General features: G+C 41.8%; 1 protein-coding gene across 2 annotated transcripts in view; it reads left to right on the plus strand.

Annotated features, from left to right (window-relative positions):
• Positions 1–21,532, plus strand: part of WDR7 (WD repeat domain 7) — a 304,621-nt gene that overhangs the window by 220,043 nt on the left and 63,046 nt on the right. For both annotated transcript variants that reach the window (XM_054723656.1, XM_054723657.1), the window contains 3 exons: positions 6,032–6,149; positions 8,304–8,453; positions 8,948–9,030. In XM_054723656.1, the coding sequence (XP_054579631.1) occupies positions 6,032–6,149; positions 8,304–8,453; positions 8,948–9,030 (351 nt within the window). The remainder of the gene's footprint in view (positions 1–6,031; positions 6,150–8,303; positions 8,454–8,947; positions 9,031–21,532) is intronic.

A 21,532-nucleotide genomic window follows, 5' to 3' on the forward strand; every position in this document is an offset into this window, starting at 1 on the left:
TGGGTGAGGCCTCGTGCACCTAGGCCCGGGTGAGCCCAAGTGGCCCTGGGTCGGGGAGAGGCCAAGCGTCCCTGGGTCCGGGTGAGACCATGTGTCCCTGGATCCGGGTGAGGCCTCGTGCACCTAGGCCCGGGTGAGCCCAAGTGGCCCTGGGTCTGGGAGAGGCCAAGCGTCCCTGGGTCCGGGTGAGACCATGTGTCCCTGGATCCGGGTGAGGCCTTGTGCACCTAGGCCCGGGTGAGCCCAAGTGGCCCTGGGTCTGGGAGAGGCCAAGCGTCCCTGGGTCCGGGTGAGACCATGTGTCCCTGGATCCGGGTGAGGCCTCGTGCACCTAGGCCCGGGTGAGCCCAAGTGGCCCTGGGTCTGGGAGAGGCCAAGCATCCCTGGGTCCGGGTGAGACCATGTGTCCCAGGATCCGGGTGAGGCCTCGTGCACCTAGGCCCGGGTGAGCCCAAGTGGCCCTGGGTCTGGGAGAGGCCAAGCGTCCCTGGGTCCGGGTGAGACCATGTGTCCCTGGATCTGGGTGAGGCCTCGTGCACCTAGGCCCGGGTGAGCCCAAGTGGCCCTGGGTCTGGGAGTGGCCAAACGTTCCTGGGTCTGGGTGTGACCATGTGTCCCTGGATCCGAGTGAGGCCTCGTGAACCTAGGCCCGGGTGAGCCCAAGTGGCCCTGGGTAGGGGAGAGGCCAAGCGTCCCTGGGTCCGGGTGAGACCATGCGTCCCTGGATCCGGATGAGGCCTCGTACACCTAGGCCCAGGTGAGCCCAAGTGGCCCTGGGTCTGGGAGAGGCCAAGCGTCCCTGGGTCCGGGAGAGACCATGTGTCCCTGGATCCAGGTGAGGCCTTGTGCAACTAAGCCCGGGTGAGGCCACGTGCCCCTGGGTCTGGGAGAGGCCAAGTGTCCTTGGGTACGGGTGAAGCCAGATCCTGGGTCCGGGTGAGGCCGTGCGCCCCTGGATCCATCCGGGTGAGGCTGGGTCCCAGGCCCGGGTGAGACCACGCGCCCCTTGGGTATGGGTGAGGCCACGTGCCCCTTAGTCCAGGTTACGCCGTGCCCCTGGGATCGGCCGAGACCAAACCAGAGGGAGTCAGACCTCCATTACCACCATTTGTCCACCATCCAGAGCTGAGGGGTCAGTGCTGACATGTACACATAAGGAACTACTGGACATCGAAATTGGGTCTCAAAAGAACTGTTGGTCCAGGGGGAAGCTCGCTACAGATTGATTCATTTGCCTGTCAGCATAAATATTATTGCTCGTCTCACATTCAGTTCTTATTAGTATATATCTAGTGACATTTAATCTCGTTCATCTAGAGGAAATGATGAACAACATAGACTGAGGAACAAGAACAGAACCAGAAGCAAGGAGGCATCGATCGGACTATCGGGCCTCAGAGGGAGGATACGGGAGGGTAGGGGGAGGGTGGGGGGAGGGGGAGAGTTCAACCCAAAGGACCTGTATGCATGCATATAAGCCTATCCAACGGTTAAGTTCAACAGGGGATTGGGGCATGCGTGGGGAGAGGGGTGGGATGGGAATGGGGGGATGAGGACAAATATGTGACACCTTAATCAATAAAGAAATTAAAAAAAAAAAAAATTAAAGCAGGAAGGCTGGGGAGTGTTTGGGAGGGGGAAAAATAAATCCACCAAAGGACTTGTATGCATGCATATAAGCACAAGCAATGGACACAAGACACTATGGGTCGGGGGGGATGAGGGCATGCGACAGGGGTTCTGGGAGGCTGGGGGTAGGTCAATGGGGGAAAAAAGGAGATATATGTACTACTATATGCAATATTTTAAACAATAAAAATAAATAAATAAATAAATAAAAAAAATAAAATAAAATAAAAAAAAATGTACTAGAGGCCTGGTGCATGCGATTCGTGCACTCGGGTGGGGGAGGGAGGGTCCCTCAGCCTAGCCTGCACCCTCTCGAAGTTCAGGAGCCCTTGGGGGATTTTTGACTACTCCAAGGGGGAGTGGGCCTAAGCTATCAGTCAGACATCCTTAGTGCTGCTGCAGAGGCTCCCGCCACCACCACTGCTCTCGCCAGCTATGAGCCCAGCTTCTGTCTAAGCAGCGCTCCCACTGTGGGAGCGCACTGACCACTAGGGGGCGGCTCCTGCATTGAGCGTCTGCCCCCTGGTCGTCAGTGCACATCATAGTGACAGGTCATTCTGTTTGGTCGATTTGTATATTAGCCTTTTATTATATAGGATTTTTATTGATTACAGAAAGGAAAGGAGAGAGGGAGAGAGAGAGATAGAAACATTAATGATGAGAGAGAATCATTGATTGGCTGCCTCCGTCACCCTTCTACTGGGGATCGAGCCCGCAACCCGGGCATGTGCCCTTGAATGGAATCAAACCCAGGACCCTTCAGTCCTCAGGCCGACGCTCTATCCACTGAGCCAAACCGGCTAGGACCCCCATTTTTGTATAGCTTCTCTTCTCGACCCCACCACTCATCACCAAACTTAACCACTTCTCTTCTGAGAAGAAGTTGGTCAGTCCCTCAAATTCGGGAGATCATTTGCTGAGATGGAGGAAGCTGTGCGGTGTGACTAGGCCTTTAACTTGAAGCCCATGGCCTGCTGTTCATTGATCTCATTTTCTTTTTGCTTTGTTTTTGGTTGTGGAGGCACCTTGGTCAGAAGAAACATCTGCTGTATGTGTAATATCGGTCAGATGAGGGCTCCATGTTTTTGCATCTTGGAGCTCATTAAATCTTCTCATCAACCTTGTATCCCCATTTTACAGACACTGTGCTTATTCAGACTAAGGTGGCCACAGGGCACAGCACTAAGACAGGGGAAATATCCACTTGTCACTGTATCATGAGCCTTGAAAGTCTATCAGCTGATCACTCCCACCCTTAGGTGTATACACACACATATGCATATTCATTCATTCTCATTCTTTCTCTCTCCCCTCCACCCTAGCCCCTTCCCTGCTTCCACTAAATGTTCCTTCTCCATACAAGGAGGAGAAGGTGTGGAAGAGAGGACTTAGATGTGGGTGGTGAGTTTGCTGGGATCCTGTTTATGTGACTAGAACTCTGGTTTCCACCTCCGAGAGGTCACCTGTTATGACGCTTGTCCTGCAGATCCGGACCCCATCTCTTAGCACCTCAGGGAGCAGTACAGCCATGAGGAGGGCAGACAGGCACCCAGAGCCACGGAGTTCAGCAGGAGTACCACCTTCGCTATCACTGCATTTTCCTTGATACAACCTGGCTCTGTAGGCAGCCACCTCAGTAACATAGATACCCAGGTTCAAATTCAGCCCGAGGTCTGTTGCCTAAGCTCGGTGGGCAGTGGCACCTCTGCCCCACCTGTAAAGCTGGTCAGGACTTCTTCATGTAGTTGAATTTGATCTTCCTGAGGACTTGTTGAATCCCAATCCTGGTATTTAATACAGTTGCTCCCACTGACAACTTTATAAGCACACCAGTGGATAACCTGGCACCCGGTATCTTTATTCCAACCACCATTGATACGGAATAAACAGCTGCAGTGCCGGTGTTGCCGCACACCACCAGAAACCTCTCTCAGGGGTGCAGTCTAGCCATTCACCCAAAGCCACTGAGTGAGTCATGTTACCAATCATCAATTCAGTGAACTGTAATATAATAAGCCCCTCCCCCCTTTACTTCTCCAAAGGTCAGCTCTTCTGAAAGACATTCACTACTGCCCTGGCTCTTCACAGAACTTCTCTGGACCTGATTTCTCCATGACATACTGATATCCCTCACTTTGTAGGGCTGTTTGGGGGCAGATACAAGATGTAATAATAGCATCAGAAGCCTGACTTCAAACCTAGACCTTGGGTTCCAGGCCCAGTTTCTTTCCTCTGTATCCATCTTCCTGATGTGGGATGGGCTGCCCGGGAGACAGGCACTCCTTTTCCCTGGCTCACTGCTCGGCAGGGATGCTGCTAAGGGATCGTTTCCAACTCCAATATTCTATGATTTTTATTGATCTTATGAAACGTGATTTAGGTTTGTTCAGAATATTCAATTAACATACCATTTTTGTTTATCTCAGCCTGTCAATATTATCAACACCTATTCATTCACATTGATGAAAAAAGGAAACATAGGGAATTTGAACAGTTTAATGAGCATTTGAATGTCTTAAAACATGACTTAAAATATGATCTAAACTTTATAATTATTAAACAATCTAGCCCCAGCACTACTCATAAAGTAAACATTTCTTTTGCTGAATTCTCAATATTAAAGTTTAATTCAGAGAAGAAACTCGCTAAGCTACCCCACCTGGCTCTCCTGCTGAGCATCTTTCCAGCCCCTGAGGGGACTGCAGGCATCAGGATCTTCCATGGGGGGACGTGCCCCCCAATGCATTCCTCCTGTTGATTGTTCAATATGGGTGTTCTCCTTTCAGCTCACATCTTTCTTTTTAGTGGTAAACATCGAAGGGAGGCTCTCCATCCTCTCTCCTGTGAGTTCCTGCTTTGACAGTTATACTCTCAAAGATTGAAGCAGCATAACAGTCACAAAGAAATTATAAGCAGAATTTTCTATGATCAATTTACTTTCTTTTAACAAAGACAAAAATGCCTACATAATGCATCTTTCAACTAAAACTCAAAATGATTCTTAGAGCAATTACAGAAATACTGATAGACTTTTTGAGAATTTTTAGTAAATCTAATACTGTTTACACATGCAGCACACAGACTTCTTGAATTAGAGCAGGTCAGATCTTCTTATATCTTCATGTGGATATCTATAATAATAAAAGTGTAATATGCTAATTAGACTGAACGACCTTCCGGACGTCATTCTAGATGTCCTTCCGGACGAAGCCCCTGTGGCGGGGGCCAAGGCAGAGGCGGTTAGGGGCAATCAGGCAGGCGAGCAGTTAGGAGCAATCAGGCAGGCAGATGAGTGGTTGAGTGATCAGGCAGGGAGGCAGAGTGGTTAGGGGCGATCAGGCAGGCAGGCAGGTGAGTGGTTAGAAGTCAGCGGTCCTGGATTGCGAGAGGGATGTCCCCCGATGGGTCCCAGATTGCGAGAGGGTGCAGGCTGGGCTAAGCCTTCCCCCTGCCCCTGCCCCGTGCACAATTTCGTGCACCGGGCCTCTAGTTTAATATAAAAAGTATTTAACTAGAGAGACAAACTATCATTAGGTCTCTTACTGAATAACAAAATACACCTTGTATACAGTTAACGTGTGGATCACATGCTGCATTTTAATTAAAAGTCTATACTTTTCACAGTACTCTATATAAAAGAAGCTTTGAAACAGTAATATCATTTGTATGTTTTAGGGATGGCAAAAGAATAGAAATGCATCACTCTCCTACCAGTACATTCTCACAATTCCAAAAGGTTTATTTTATCATGTACATATTCTTATGTATAGCCTGGATAATGCCAGACCAAGTATCAGTTACTATAATTTTTTATTAATATGAATTAAATATTGGCAAAGCATACTGATTAGTGGTGGATTGGTTTTAAAAGTATTAAGTGTGGGATTAAACTAGCAGTACTAAGGATATTTTAAACTACAAATAATATACAAGCTAAAAATAATCTTGTCATTCTCAGTTCTTGTGATAATTTCATGGACAGGAGTGAATTTTGCTGTGACCTTAAATATAGCCTTTTAATGTGGCCTCATAAACAAAATTACCTTTAACTTTTTTAAGGAAAGAAATGGAAAATTTACGCAAAATGTTTGTTCTTGCCTTATTCTGAGCTTTGTGATATGTATTCAGTACTAGTTCTTGATAATTTGTTAACAAGGGGTTTGTAACACTTTGGACAGATGCACATACTGTTTTCAATCTTCACGGTTAATTATTCGATTTTGTATTTGATGCCAGAACACCCTGACTCCTAATCACTGCTCATTGTTGCAAGTCCATTATGTTCTAACTGTTTGAGTGCTCCCATTGACCTTGAACTGACATTATAAGCTGTGTCTAATCTTTTCAGTCTATATTTCTAATGCTTCTTTTCTTTTTTCCTTTTTTTCTGCTCCCTGTTTAGCATCACAATGGGGCTGCCTCTGAGCCCAGCAGCTGACTCCGCCCGCTCAGCCAGGCACGCCCTCTCCCTCATTGCCACTGCCAGACCACCCGCCTTCATCACCACCATAGCCAAAGAGGTGAGTGGGAACTTCAGGGCTCTGTACTCGCATTGTGAGCTGAGGGTCCATATCCACAAATCATCCTGCCAGTTCGTTCTAGAATAATGCAAGTTGATAATTTTGTCCTGCAATGAATGCACCTGTATCTGTGGGCACACCAAATTCCACACTGGCCCAGTCATTACTCTGTGCTTTTCTATTAATTTCTGTTCTAGAACTTAATCACTTGGAAATATTTAACAATAATTTTTCAATCTGATAGAGCAGGTTTTTTCGAAATAAAATACAAGGCGGGACAAAAGTTTTACAGTTGAGAGTACATGGAACACACTGTTTATTCTTAAATTATTATTTATTAATTATTGTATTATTTTCCATATGAACAACTGTAAACTTACTTTTGCCCACCCTGTATATTAAAGGTCTTTATATTTTTCAAGTATATTTACCTGTAATCAAAACCAAACTTCTTATTTCACATTGGCTCTCCAACTGTAAACAAAAATGTAAGCCATAAACTTGCTAATTGTTTTTCCTATTGCATGTCACAAATAAAGACTTGAATACCAATTGATTCCCACATTCTTAGTGTTCCAACTAATTGCCCACATCTAACTGAGGAACTAGTGAGGAACAATGGGCCAATTATAGGACCTTCCGATAGGCCGCAGCAGTGGGAAGGGCAGGAAAGGATGATGGCTCCTAAGTGTTTTAAAGGTCTGTTCCTTTCAGCCTGAGTAACGTGCAGACTCCGTGTTTGTGGGGTCTGGGCCCTGTCTGAGTTGTTTTTCCTTCAGCTGTGATAAATTTTTAAAATACTAAATAAACACTTCTGAGTCTGCTCTGATAACCTGAAACTTATTGGGCCTGTGTCTGCCCCGGAACCATCCTGAAGAGGCACGCAGCAAATATTTGTGACATGAAGGCAGCTAGAAGGGAGGAGGGGAGTTCCTAAGCAGGCTGTATAGGTTTATAAGAGGCAGTGAGACTTTGAATTCATAGCTAAAATAAATTTGTAGACTTAAGGGTGTGTGTTTTTCTAATAGAGCACAGTGTTAAAGTGAGATTCCACTGTCTTTAAAATATACATACATATATGTATGTATGCATTTATATCTTTATGGATGTGGTATATTCGTATAAAGTGTATGTATGTAGAAATGAACAGACTTAGGGGATTTTTTTACGAGTTTTTCTCATCAGTGGGATGTGCACAGATAGTAATATTGAATATGCTGAATAAGCCTTACCTCAGTCTGGGCACATGTACAGGTGCTATAAACACCAGGCATTAAACGGTCTCTTTAAAGGAAGTAAACAAGTATTTATATTAATTGTGTTTTTTACTTAATTGGCACCATATACATATATGAGTATTTTTAAGTGAACTGTTAGAAGAGCCATGCTTTGGACTTATTCTATTCCAGCACTTGGTTAGAAGGTAATTTTTAAATATTTTAATGTAATAGTCCACATTTATTGCCTTTTAAAAACAAAACAAGTTTTCCACTTCACTTTGAGTTTTTGAGTAAAATACTGCAGTATTTCTCTCTGTGATTGAGCCCCCTACGCCATCCCCATACCCACTGTCCACTGGCCAGTCCAGGGCCAGGCCAGGGCCCACCGATGCTCTCTCTCCTCTGAACCATGTAAGACTTACAATTTGTATGGGGAAATCACACTAAACTTACATTACTTAACAGTGCTCATTATTTTTGGAGGCATGTTTATTTTAATTTACCAACTTGATTGTAAAGCACCCAGCATGGTGCCTGAGACCTAGTAAATGCCATATAAACATCACTTTCTGTGATTACTTGAGAGCAAGTATCATGTCTTACATTTGCTGAAGCCCTTAACTGCTCTCCACCTCAGTGGCGTATATACCAGCCGCACAGACCTTCAGTCTGTCTTTCCTTGAGAAATGTCATGGTAATATTATATTAAAGTCTTATGTACCTGGGAACTTAGATAATTTAATTAGAGAAGACTTAACTGGATTTTTATTCTACTAAATACCTTCTTTTGCAATCAGAAGTATTTCCTGACTCACCCCAAGAGGTTTGTTCTTGTTGATTTTTTATGTATCTACTGTACTAATATTTCCAGCGGCTAGAAGTGTGAAACTCTATCAAGGGTCCACCACATCTATAGCACGGAATGTCTCCACAGGTCCACAGACACACTGCTCTGGCCGCGAATACCCAGTCGCAGCAGAATATACACACGACCGCGCTCGCACGAGCTAAAGGGGAAATTCTGAGAGTCATTGAAATTCTCATTGAAAAGATGCCCACAGATGTTGTGGATCTTCTTGTGGAGGTAAGAATACCCTGTTTTAAATGACACATCAACAGCCTGAATGAAATATTCCAGTGGAGTAATATACATCTCTAAAAGAGACCTTATTTAAATTTCTTCAAAAATCAAAGCGATTGCTATGTCCATGAATCATTCACCTATAATTTGTCTACATTAGAGTAATTTTTAAAGGTCATATTCTCTTTGGCATCTTCCATTATAAATAAAACAAAACACATACAGTATGCTTGAATAAAAGTTACTACACTGGGTATAAATATGAACAGCCTTTAAAGGAAATAAGTGGTTTCTTTATTTTATTGCATTGTCTTATAAATGTTTTTCGCAGGTAAAAGGTAGCCTGCAGTATAAAGTAAATATTCTTTAGTTTTAAAGTAAATATTAAAATTAAACTGCCTAGAATCTTCATGGGCAAGTGAGGCCTAAGTTAATAATTTAAATTTGGAAAATTAAGTATTTGAAATTAATTTTAGATTTGTATCCTTCCTATAAAGGTTATGGACATCATTATGTACTGCCTCGAAGGATCCCTAGTTAAAAAGAAAGGTCTTCAGGAGTGTTTCCCAGCCATCTGCAGGTAAAGAAGGCTTTTATAGCACTCAAAATAATGTCAGTAACAAATAATTGTTAAGAAATCTTGAACATGGTTAGTAGCTTTGCTCAGTTAGAAATCCAATCATTAATTAATATCTGCTTGCCTTCTAAAACAATTTAGGCGGCCTATAATAAAAATACACCATGAAGAAGTTTTCTCAAAACTTAAGAAATGAATGAGATAACATCTATTGAATATGTCTGTATTCTTATATCGGTACTCAAATTAACATTTACATGAGAGAGAAAAAAGGAGAGTAAGGAAGCTTCTGATATGAGGGAGAAAATATACTTGGCAGTCCATAGAACCCTTTATGCCACATTTTTGTTGGTAAATTTTACTTTTAATTTAAAGGCCAGCATCTACATATTGTATGTGTTTTGCCTATGAGAAAGCAAGAAAAGCTAAGATCAGTTAAAACTTTTATAAAGAGCATTGAATATATTAATTATAACCATAAGAATTTTATGTGTCTAGCATATAATTGTTATAAAATGAAGATTTTTTTATATTTCAAAATGTAGTAACATTATGTTTAAAAGAGCAACCAGTTGGTCATAGTTACATAACATTTTTCTTTTTAAGACAAGTTTAGTGATTTTAGTTATTTTTGCTCAGTTCTATGAGTACCTTGTGGTGGGATGCTTTGTTTTAGACTATACGTTTCCTGAGAGCAGTGATATTACACTATGCATCTTTATGTTTTCTGTATTCTGGAGTATTATGGCAAGCATTTGATGAATTAATTACTACACTCTATAAACATGCTCATGTATTTTACATTTTTACAATAGGTTTTATATTTTAGTCTCTTTCTGATTTAAACCATCCAGAAGTTAAAATATGAAGATACATAAGAAAAGACTATGTTATATTATACATGTGTACAGATGCCTATTTTCTTGTGATATACATTAGGCATAATAAAATACCATAATTTTTTAACATCATGCCACATTAATTCTGGTTTATGTTCTTTTTGTTAAAAATTGTACATACTGGATTTTTCATGCAGGTAATTGATATTAAGAATTAATGTAGCTGTTATAGTCTCAGGCTATTGTTCTTTAAGGAAATGTCCAAGTGAAAATGGTCATTTGTCTGTCACCTAGTGGAGGTGAGGAAGCGTTTTTCCTAGGACTGATCTTACTGAATGCTAGCAAAGCGTTCCTTACAGCACCAGTCACTGCTGTGTGAACAAGCCTCCGGGGAGTTACGGTGAGGAATCCGTGGTGCCTACAGGGCCCGTCTTCCCTTTGACGGAGGACGGCCTCCTCCCCAAGCAGCGCCTTCAGTTCCTTAGGTCACCTTCGTTTGCTGCACATCCACGTTTGATTCCTATTGTTTAATCACCGGAGAGTAAGGATCCTGCTTCAGTGCAAAGGAAGCAGGTGTCTAAACTGAATGCTTAGTACCAGTTTTTTTCTGATTGACAGAAAGCAATTTTTTTGTTTATTCATTTAATAACATTTATTGAACACCTACTGTGTATCAAGTACTGGCTAGGCCCTGGGGATGCAGTGATGAATGAGATGATATCCTGAAGAGGCACAGGATCTAATGTAATTATAAAGATAAATAATGCCAGGGTGCTGTGTCATGTGCGGGAGTAGAATTACATACCAGGGACAGGGTTGGACAATAAATGGAGTGCTGAACTCTGGGTATGGGAATCTTAGGAAGATTCACAAAGGAGAAGGCAGACCAATAATAATATTTGTAACAGGGATTTGCTAAAAGGGGCTGCCAGTTGGAGAGAAGGATTTGTTCTCAGGGGGTTGGGTGATGGTGATAGACGAGGTGGTGAGTTTGGGGAACACTTCACTGAGGGGTTGCTGGGATGATGGGCTTTGCAGAACGAATGGGCACGTGCATCTCGAGTTGCACAGAGAACCAGACTAGCAGATGTTGAGGGCACAAAAGTATACAGTGAGTTTGGCAAGTGCTGTGTTGTCTTGGCTAGAATGTAGGCTGAGGATGGGAGTCTAGTATAGTACTTTGAATTTCAAATGAAGTAATTAGGCCATTATTCTATAAGCAAAGGGAAGTCAGCAAAGTTTAAACAAAAATGTGTAATTCTTTTCCCAGAACAGTTTATAAGACATAACTTTATGAGACACCAGATTTATAAAAAAGCAGTTGTTGACTATCTCTTATTGAATTATGTCAAATATTATTTGTGCTGTGAGTATATAAGCCACATAGCCCTACTACTTATTATTTAAGAGTCAACCTATAAACATAGAAAGATTATTAACAATGTAAGGTTGTAGCTTATGCCAAATGTGAGTAGGAACAGACAATATATTATGGATTGTTAGATGGGAACCTCAAAAGTTTTACAGGTCAATGCCACCTTACCTATTGGCTGATTTGTACTAGGTTGATAAGTGAACAACAGCAAAAATATCAGCAGAAGTTAATATTATTTCCTTGAAAATCTACTATGTCCACTTCATTGTACTAGGTGCCTTCCAGCAGTTATGAACCCTCAACATATAGATAAATGCATTTCACTAAATATGAAACTCCAAATTTGATGATGTGAATATCTGTGGTCCAGTCATGTGACATTTGTTTTTAAAAATATTTATATAACTTTGTATTCATTTTTGCTTTTTTCCTTTTTTTTTATTTTATTTATTTATTTTTTTAAATTTCTTTATTGATTAAGGTATCACATATTTGTCCTCGTCCCCCCATTCCCATCCCACACCCCTCCCCACACATGCCCCCCCCCCCCCCCTGTTGTCCTTAACCGCTGGTTAGGCACATATGCTTGCACACAAGTCCTTTGGTTGATCTCTCCCCTTTACCCCCACCCTCCCCTACCCTCCCTCTGAGGCCCGACAGTCTGATCCGTGCCTCCTTGTTTCTGGGTCTGTTCTTGTTCATCAGTCTATGTTGTTCATTATTTCCACTAGATGAGTGAGATCATGTGCTATTAGAAATACACTTATAAGAACCGAAAATGAGACAAGCAATAATGGTTATGGTGACAGGAAATGAATCAGTCTGTAGTGAGTTTCTTTCTGGGCCAACAGTTCTTTTGAGACCCAGTTACAATGTCCACCAGTTCCTTATGTGTACATGTCAGCACTGACATTACAGTTCTGGATGGTGGAGAAATGGTGGTAATGCAGGTCCGACTCTCTCTGGTTTGGTCCTGGGCAACCTGCAGTGATGCACAGCTGCTAACTGCTAGTATGGGAAGACCACGTCAGCGTCTTCCATCTCTGGACTGCTTCTCTTCTGTCTTCATGGCTGGAGTAGTCCTGTCGATTCCTCTCTGTTGCTGGAATCCACATGGTCTCGGAGTTGTTTTTTCCTCTCTCTCCACTCCGTCCTGCCAGCCGCCATCTTCCACCTCTCGCTTTTTTCCTTTCTTTATCTTTTTTTAAAAGATGCTATGATTTTAGCTTAAGTAATTTCTGTAATGTTGCTTTATACCAATATTAAGTAGCTATGGCTGGTAGGCCATAAAAAGGTGTAAAACTTCATTTAGTATTCTTTTTAAATGAGATGATATTTGTCAAAGCACACTGCAAAATGCTTATGATTTGGGTATTCAGAGGATGTTAGTTTTCTATGAGTCTCTTCATCTTAATAGTAAAGCAAAAATACAAAATATATATATATATATATTTACATATATATATATATATGAAATTAGTTAATATATATTTGAATGGATAGTATATGTTTAAAAAGCACAGGATGATGTCATTTTCATATATGTAAATATTTTGGTTTACTTTTCAAAATACTAAATAATTTCTAGTCAAGTTATAAAGGGAATCTTCACATCTCAAGTTGTATTAATTCAGTTAAGAGCAAATATAGTATACTGAAGTCATTAAATATTTAAAAATTGAAAGTATTCTGCCTTGCTTGGGTTACACATCAAATTCACTATTTTCTTGAGTTCCAAGATGAAGTAGCATCTTGGAATGCTAATTGATCCTGAGTTTTCTTGGGTTTTGTTTTATGTTCTTTTGCTTTTACCTCAACCAATGGACTTGTGATTCTGATGTGCATCTGTGTTTTGAGCTTTCAGTTTAAAACTTTTAAGGTGGTAATTTCTGTAAGATTTTCTTTACTGTTTTATCACTTATTTCTCAGATTGCATATTAAAATAAAATTTCCATTTTATTGTTATTATGAAAATCTTCAGTTTTAGCTTAGGTTTACCTCTGTGTGTTGCTATAGACCAAGTAGTCAGTTTTATTACTTATAGAGTGGCTTAACATATAATTTAATGAGTGATGAACTTATCCACCCAATTATATAGTTAACTGAATTTCTTTGTTATCTGGCATCTTTGTTCAAATCATATTTAAAGTTTACGCTACAAATTATAAATTAATTGAAAGAAGGATTAATATAAAAAGTTTGGTTTTTCTAATTTTGTTTAGACAATAGCTTTTCGGTCAATTGTTAAAACTTTTTTTATATCTTATACTTGAAAATAGAAATGGTTTAGAACACATGCCAGTAAAATTTGAGAGACATTCTTTCTTATCACTGACCCCAAAACTCACTTGCTGATGCATATTAAAACATGAGGTGATAGCAATACACAATTAATAAACTAATGTAACCATCTTTTTAAAATTTATGTAAGTCTTTACAAACTACCAAGTGCTTTCAAACCTATTCTTTAAAAAAAATCTTTAAGAAAGGCATTATATAAATTAAAATTTTTGAAGAATTAGATTGTGATATATATTAGTACGCAACAATAAAATTGTAGCTTCAAGGTAAAAGCCAAAAATTCTTATTCATAGTTCATTGCTTTTGCCATCCAATTTCTAACCTGTATTAATTTATCCATTTATAAGTACAGGGTGGGGCAAAAGTAGGTTTACCGTGTGATTATGCGAAGCACAGTTTATTCTTGTATTATTATTTATTAACTAGAGGCCCGGTGCACAAAATTTGTGCACAGGGGCGGGGGGGGTGTCCCTCAGCCCAGCCTAAACCCTCTCCAATCTGGGACCCCTCGAGGGATGTCTGACTGCCCGTTTAGGCCCGATCCTACTGGGATCCTACTGGGATCGGGCCTAAACGGGCAGTCGGACATCCCTCTCACAATCCAGGACTGCTGGCTTCCAACTGCTTGCCTGCCTGCCTTCCTGATTGCCCCTAACCACTCCCATGCCAGCCTGATTGATGTCTAACTGCTCCTCTGCCAGCCTGTTTGCCCCCAACTTCCCTTCTCTGCTGGCCTGGTCACCCCTAACTGCCCTCCCCTGCAGGGTTGATCGCCTCCAACTGCCCTCCCTTGCAGGCCTGGTGCCTCCCAACTGCCCTCCCCTGCTGACCATCTTGTGTCCACATGGGGGCAGGATCTTTGACCACATGGGGGCAGCTATATTGTGTGTTGGATTGATGGTCAATCTGCATATTACTCTTTTATTAGATAGGATAGAGGCCTGGTGCACGGGTGGGGGCCAGCTGGTTTGCCCTGAAGGGTGTCCCAGATCAGGGTGGAGTTCCCTTGGGGCGTGGGGCGGCCTGAGCGAGGGGCCTGTGGTGGTTTGCAGGCCAGCCACGCCACCTGGCGACCCAAGTGGAGGCCCTGGTATCTGGAATTTATTTACCTTCTCCAATTGAAACTTTGTATCCTGGAGTGGAGCCAAGTCTCCTGCTCGCTCCGTGGCCAGCAGCCATTTCTGTTGGGGTTAATTCACCTTCTGTAATTGAAACTTTGTAGCCTGGAGCAGAGGCCTGGGCCGGCCAGGGTGTGTGGAAAGCTTTGCTTCCTCCGTTGCCAGGGGCAACCCTGGCCTGCTCTCTCCAGCTCTGTGGCTGCCGCCATTTCTGTTTGGATTTGTTTACCTTCTATAATTGAAACTTTGTAGCCTTGAGTGGAGGCTTAGGCCGGCCAGGGCCGGGGAAAGCTTGGCTTCTTCTATCACCTTGGAAACCCAAGCCTCCCTCCTACTTTCTCTGTGGCTGTAGCCATCTTAGCTGCGTTAATTTGCATACTCGCTCTGATTGGCTTGTGGGCGTGGCCTGTGGGTGTAGCGGAGTTAGGGTCAATTTGCATATTACTCTTTTATTAGGTAGGACTAGAGGCCCAGTGCATGGATTTGTGCACCAGTGGGGTCCCTTGGCCTGGCCTGTGCCCTCTTGCAATCCGGGACCCTTTAGGGGATGTCAGATAGCCGGTTTCGGCCTAATCCCTGCAGGCCTGATCCAGACAGGAGGGAGCCTGATGCTGTGCATTGAGCGTCTGTGTTCTGGCATTGCATGTCATAGCAACCGGTCAACCGGTTGTTCGGTCCTTCAGTCATTCGGTCGCTTCGGCTTTTTTCCATATGAACAACTGTAAGCCCATTTTTGTTAACCCCTGTACACACACACACACACACACACACACACACACACACACACACTGACCTTGTTCCATAAAAGATCTTAAGAAGCTTTGAAAGTTAATGTAAAATGTAAAAATAGTGAGGGAATTGAGGCAAGGGCAAAGTAAGAGTAGGAAAGAAAGACAAGGCTATGGTGAATTTAAAAGTTCTATGTATTTTTCAGAAGTGACCCATAAATTTCTCTAAACTTCTTAGCAGCCAGTGTGTGAAGAGGGGCAGACGTTGTTCATATGCTAGAAATAGAATAGTTGTTTACAGAACTTTAAAACTGGGATCAACAGAGAGTAGACAGAAAATGTGTGTAATTTATTGGCCATCCAGTATTTGGAGATTTTGCAACTCTCGATGTGTTGGGAGGGAGCTCACATAATTAAATGTTAAAGTACATTCAGTGCTTTTTAGTTGAGAGAATTGAGGACACAGATAAGAAGGTGAAATTTAAATATAGGTATTGAGAGCTCAGTCCCTCCAAGGGCATGTGGGGAACAATTGCTTCTCAGTACAGTTCCTGGACTGTCTTCAACTGAATTACCTGATCTCCAGGCTCCACCCAAGAGCCACTACATCCGCCTGCCCTGATGCCTGGGAGGCTGCACTCAACAGCCTCCCCTGGTGGTTTATGTACACTGAAGTTTCAAAAAAGTGCTCTACTCATCCAAAATTAAGAAAAACAAAACCCGAGTCTCTGTTCTTTGTGACCATGTTCTGTTATGAAACACCTTCAACCCTTGAATTCTTATTTACTTATATATTGAATAAACTCAGTTTCCAAGGAAACACACAAAGATACTCATTGAGCTCTTTCTCTCCCGTGATGTACCGTTAGTTTTTAAAAGACTTGCCCTTCGCATCATGGAAGGCCAGTCAAGGATTATACCTTCAAACCGTTCATCAATTGGCTCTTACCTAAAACTCAGTAAAAACAAACAAAACACAAAAAAAAACAAAGAGAACACTTAGAGCTAGTTAAGTGGACACACGGTCCATTTATTCCTCTCCATGTATATCCCGAGATTAAACACAACCATAAGAGAGCTGCGTGTTTGGGCCCCATCTCTGGTCTCCTTTAGAGTGGCGTTCCCACGTCCCTCTTGAACATCATGCCAGCAGTTTGAGGAGCCTTCCGAGAGTGTTAGAAGGAGATGGCGAGTGTATTTATTGTGGGTCATGTTTCTGCTGTACATTGTTTAGGGTCCCTTCTATGAAGACTCAATCAAGACATTTCTTTTAAATCAGTCTTGGGCATTTTTTGTTTGTTTTGTCTAAGGAACTAGTATGTGAGTTTGGTTTTATTTTCCACATTATCAGTATTTTTAAATTAAAGAATTTCGCTTTGGCCATAGGCAGCTCAAGCCCAAGTTCCTGCCTAATTTTAGTAAATTATGGCTTACAGCCCCCATTCTCTTCACCTCATCTTCATACCTTAGGCCAGTGGTTCTCAACCTTTCTAATGCCGCGACCCTTTAATACAGTTCCTCATGTTGTGGTGACCCCCAACCATAAAATTAGGCGACCCTGCTAGCGGTTCTCAACCTGTGGGTCGCGACAGAGCCTAAGACCATCAGAAAACACAGATATTTACATTACGATTCATAACAGTAGCAAAATTACAGTTATGAAGTAGCAACGAAAATAATTTTATGGTTGGGGGTCACCACAACATGAGGAACTGAATTAAAGGGTCGCGGCTTAACAAAGGTTGAGAACCACTGCCTTAGGCCTATCTTTTCTTTTTCCTATTTTATGTCTATAAGTGTCCCTAAGTCCTTTACGTATATGTTTATGTGTACATATATTATTTATGTGAAATATACACACATTTTAAATTTTATTTCATAAGCCATGGAAACAAAAATAATAATTATACACATAATATGAATTACTATTATTTCCTAAAAGTAAAACATAAAGGTTCTTTTTATTAACTGAAATATCCTTGATCTTCCTGGAGTAGTTTATATATCGTAGAATTTTTCTATAATATAGTTAGAAAAGATATAAAAATAAGATAATTTTAACTGCTGTGTAAGTTTTATAGTCATAGATTTATTTATTTATTTGTTTATTTATTTTTTAATCTTCACCCAAGGATATTTTTCCATTGATTTTTAGAGAGAGTGGAAGAGAGAGGGAAAAACAGAGAGAAATATCTGTGTAAGAGAAACACATAGATTGGTTGCCTCCTGCATGTGCCCTGTGGGATCAGGCTTAAACCGGCAGTCGGACATCCCTCTCACAATCTGGGACTGCTGGCTCCTAACCACTAACCTGCCTGCCTGCCTGATTGCCCCTAACCTCTCTGCCTGCCTGCCTGATTGCCCCTAACTGTCTCTGCCTGCCTGCCTGATTGCCCCTAACAGCCCTTCCCTGCCGGCCTGATCTCGCCCCTAACTGCTCTCCCCTGCTGGCCTGATTGCCCCTAACTGCCTCTGCCTGCCTGATCGCTAGGGTCCAGGGTGCAGGTGAATGGGATTCCTGGCAGGCAGGCTGCTGACAGCAAGCTATCCAACAGCCGATTCTGCGAGGATTGGGGCTCCCTCCTCCCTCCTGTCAGGGTCTGGTTTGAAGGCCGGCCACACCCCCAATCTTGGGAGACCCAGAGTTCCACCGCGCCCCAACTAAGGCCCACAGCCCCCTCCTGCCACAGCGCTGTGGCATCCCGGGGCCCACAGCCCCCTCTCACTGTGGCGCCACAGTGTCCCAGGGCCCACAACCCCCTTGGTAGTCAGTGCTGGGTCGCCGTGGCGCCTGCGGTGTCCTGGGGCCCACAGCCCCCTCGGCAGTCCGCGGGAAGTGGGGTGGAGGGACTGAGAGGTCAGCAGTTCAGCCCGCTCACCAATGCCCACCCACCTGAGCCTGCTGCAAGCGCGCCTGTCATTCTGTCATCTCTTCAGTCGTTTTGGACGTTATGAACCCTGGCTCTTTATAGATAGATAGATAGATAGATAGATAGATAGATAGATAGATAGATAGATAGATAGTGGCATCCATTAATAATACAAGAAAATTACTTAGGTTTTAATGCCCTTGAGAAAACACGGCACCCACATCCTTCAAAACACAGTTATACCAAAACAGTTCTGCCAGATTTTTCAACACGATACCAAATAAGGCTATATGATTTTATAAGAATTAAATAGCATTATTTTTAGAACACGTTCTATTAGCAACAAGATCATTGCAACATTGAATTAATTTTATCAATAAGCAGAGTAAGAAGTACAATAAAGTAACATTTAAGAAATGAATTTCTTAGATTTTCTCCCATCTCATTGGACTTTGCCTTTGTCAGTCTCTCAGATGATCTTCAAAAAGGCACCATCCAGCACTGGACATATATTATTGTTAGGGGGTTCTGAGTAATTTACATTTAATTTCCTGGGGAATAAATAATGCAGCAACCTCAGTTAAAAATACCCTGGACACTAAGAACATAGAATTAACCCTCTTTCAAGCCTGGGGAAGATCAACATCACTGAAGTTTCCTCAGAATTCATTGTTAAGATTTTGTTCCTAGTTGCTCTGTTACTGAACTTGAATAGTCTTGTGAAGCCCCTCATAGTAGCCCAGCCAACACTGAGCCTGTCATGCTTGACGCAGTTTGATGAATTATTTCTCTTTCGGTCACCATGTAAACTCTGACTCACGTTACACTGCGGTATTTGATGCATAAGACATGAAAATGCAGAAGTGCACAGATGTTGCTGAACTAAGAGAAAAGCAGTATAGAATACATATGTGTGATAGACACTTGTTCGAAGGTGAATGCTTTAAGGGTTTATTATATATTTTACAAAACTACTCTTTACTAATCTCAGAAGAAAAAAAGTTAAGCTCTTATAAGCTACTGACTGTCAAAGCTCAATTAGAAAGGAAGATAAAGTACCTCTAGAAATATAATGTGATTATAATGTAATTTTAAATTTTAAGGCTATTTTATTATGTTCTGAGGGACTAGAAGTAAAATAATGCATAAAAAATAAAGGATTAGGGATTCTTTAATGAAATTGTAAGTTGATGGGAAAATTTGATTGTATTTGGAGATAAAGACAGTTCAGGATTTTTTCCTAGCACAAGTTAGATATGCCTCTAAATGTAATTTTTAGTCACTTAGAAGTCCTCCGTTATGCAGATTGAAGAAGGGGGTTTTGCATTCATTTCTCTTGCAGTAGTGCCTGTAGCAACTAGTAGAGAGCTTCCTCTATCGCGAGAATTCCCAGATAGATCCTTATTTCATGCATTTTATTCTTTTAGGTTAAGGCAATTTATTTGATATATAACCAAGAGTAATTTAACTTTTATGCCTTCTAAAGACTTGTCAAATAAATCCACAGATTCCAAAGAAATCCTTTGTTGGGCTCTGTCCCAATTTTTAGTTTAGAAAATATGAACACTCAATAGAGGCACTCAATAACCGTGGTGAGTAATGAGACCAGCCATGCCGCTTCACGTGTTTAGTCCTTAATTTCTTCGTAATAAATGGCACCAGTTATTTCACTTAAGCTGTGACCTTGCTGCATGGTTTTTATAGAATTTTAAGTTGTAGAATTTCAAATCTGAAAAGGACCTTATGTTATGAAGTACCTACTCCTGTCCTTCATTTTGCAAATAGATAAATTTAGAACATTTTTGTGCTGACAGTCAAAAGTGAAGGCCGGCTTTGCTGAACAGATCTCACCCGTCTCTGGGTTCCGCAGGGTGGGTGTGCACCCGCTGCACTGGCAGGTACACGTCAGGGGGACACACGAGGTGTGCCATCTCATGAGAGGACAGGGTGTGGCCCAGCCCCAGGCCTGTTCCTGGCTGCATCCTTCACTCCATCTTCTCCCACCTCCTCTTGGACTTTGCTCTTCAGAAAATCCTCCTCTCCCTTTTATACTGAACTGCTCTCAATGGCGTCTCTTCCTCAGCCTGAAAGCTTGCTGTTATCTCTCGTTTAAAACCCTTACTTTCCTTGAATCTCCTATCTCTGCTGTCCAGTCTCTCATTTCCCCTCCTTTAGGAAAAGGAGTCTGCACTCTGGCCATTTTGTCACCTCTGTGCCCTCTTATCTGCTGTTATCTGATGTTGGTCCCTGCTATTTTGCTAGTATCTCTCTACCCCTAGGTAGAATTTTTTGATTGCCAAGTACTTTTCAGTCTTCAGTGTTGTGGGTCTCAGAACCCATTAAAAATTTAAAATCCTAAAGAGTTTTTGTTTATAAAGGTTGTATCTAGAGACTTTTAATGTATTAGAAATTAAAGTTGAGAAGTTTAAAAAATATTTATTGATTCATTTCAAATAACAATAAACTCAGTTCAAATTGCTATAAAAACACATTTTTATGAAAAATAACTACTTGCCAAAACAAAAGGAAATACTAAGAAAAATTGCATTGTTTAACATTTTTGCAGATTTCTTTAATGTCTGGCTTAATAGAAGACAGGTGGATTTTCATGTCTGCATCTGTCTTTAATCTGTTGCCATGTGTTATTTGAATGTTTAATTGTATGGTGAAAATCTGGTCTCATAGATATATAATTGAAAAAGGAGGAATCTTTCAATTGCCTTTTAGATAATTTTTCATCTTACTTGGTAATTCACCAAAACTCAACGCGTGGTTGTTTTTTAAAGGTTAGTTGCAGTGTGGAATCTTCAGTCGGAATGAACTTTTCATATGGTTGTGTTCAGTCCACTGGTGTATCCTGCACTTTAAGTGGGTCCTTCGCCCATGTGTGATTTTGTAGCATTTACTGCCCCTAAAGGTCTTAAAGTAGGCGTGGCAGAGATAGGGGGATAAATCAGAGAAATGCCATGACGCTATGATAAAAGGGTGTCCAAGACATAGAAGAATCCTAGGTGATGTGACTGAACAGACACAGAGGTGGGGCTTGGCAGTTGTGCCCAGGGGAAGAAAAAGGAGTCTTGGTGATGTGTTAGCTGAATTTTAAAAAGTGAGTAGCTATTTATCAGGCAGACAAATCCTTCTGACCCCAAAATCTGAGCTATTTCCATATGCACAATTGGCTGTCATTGAATGAAATACTATGTTAAGTGTAATTGTGAATCTGACAGTTGAATCAGGGATGGCTTTGCAAAATTATAGTGTGTTACACTGCATA

Source organism: Eptesicus fuscus, chromosome 12 (assembly GCF_027574615.1).
Source record: "Eptesicus fuscus isolate TK198812 chromosome 12, DD_ASM_mEF_20220401, whole genome shotgun sequence".
NCBI lineage: Eukaryota > Metazoa > Chordata > Mammalia > Chiroptera > Vespertilionidae > Eptesicus > Eptesicus fuscus.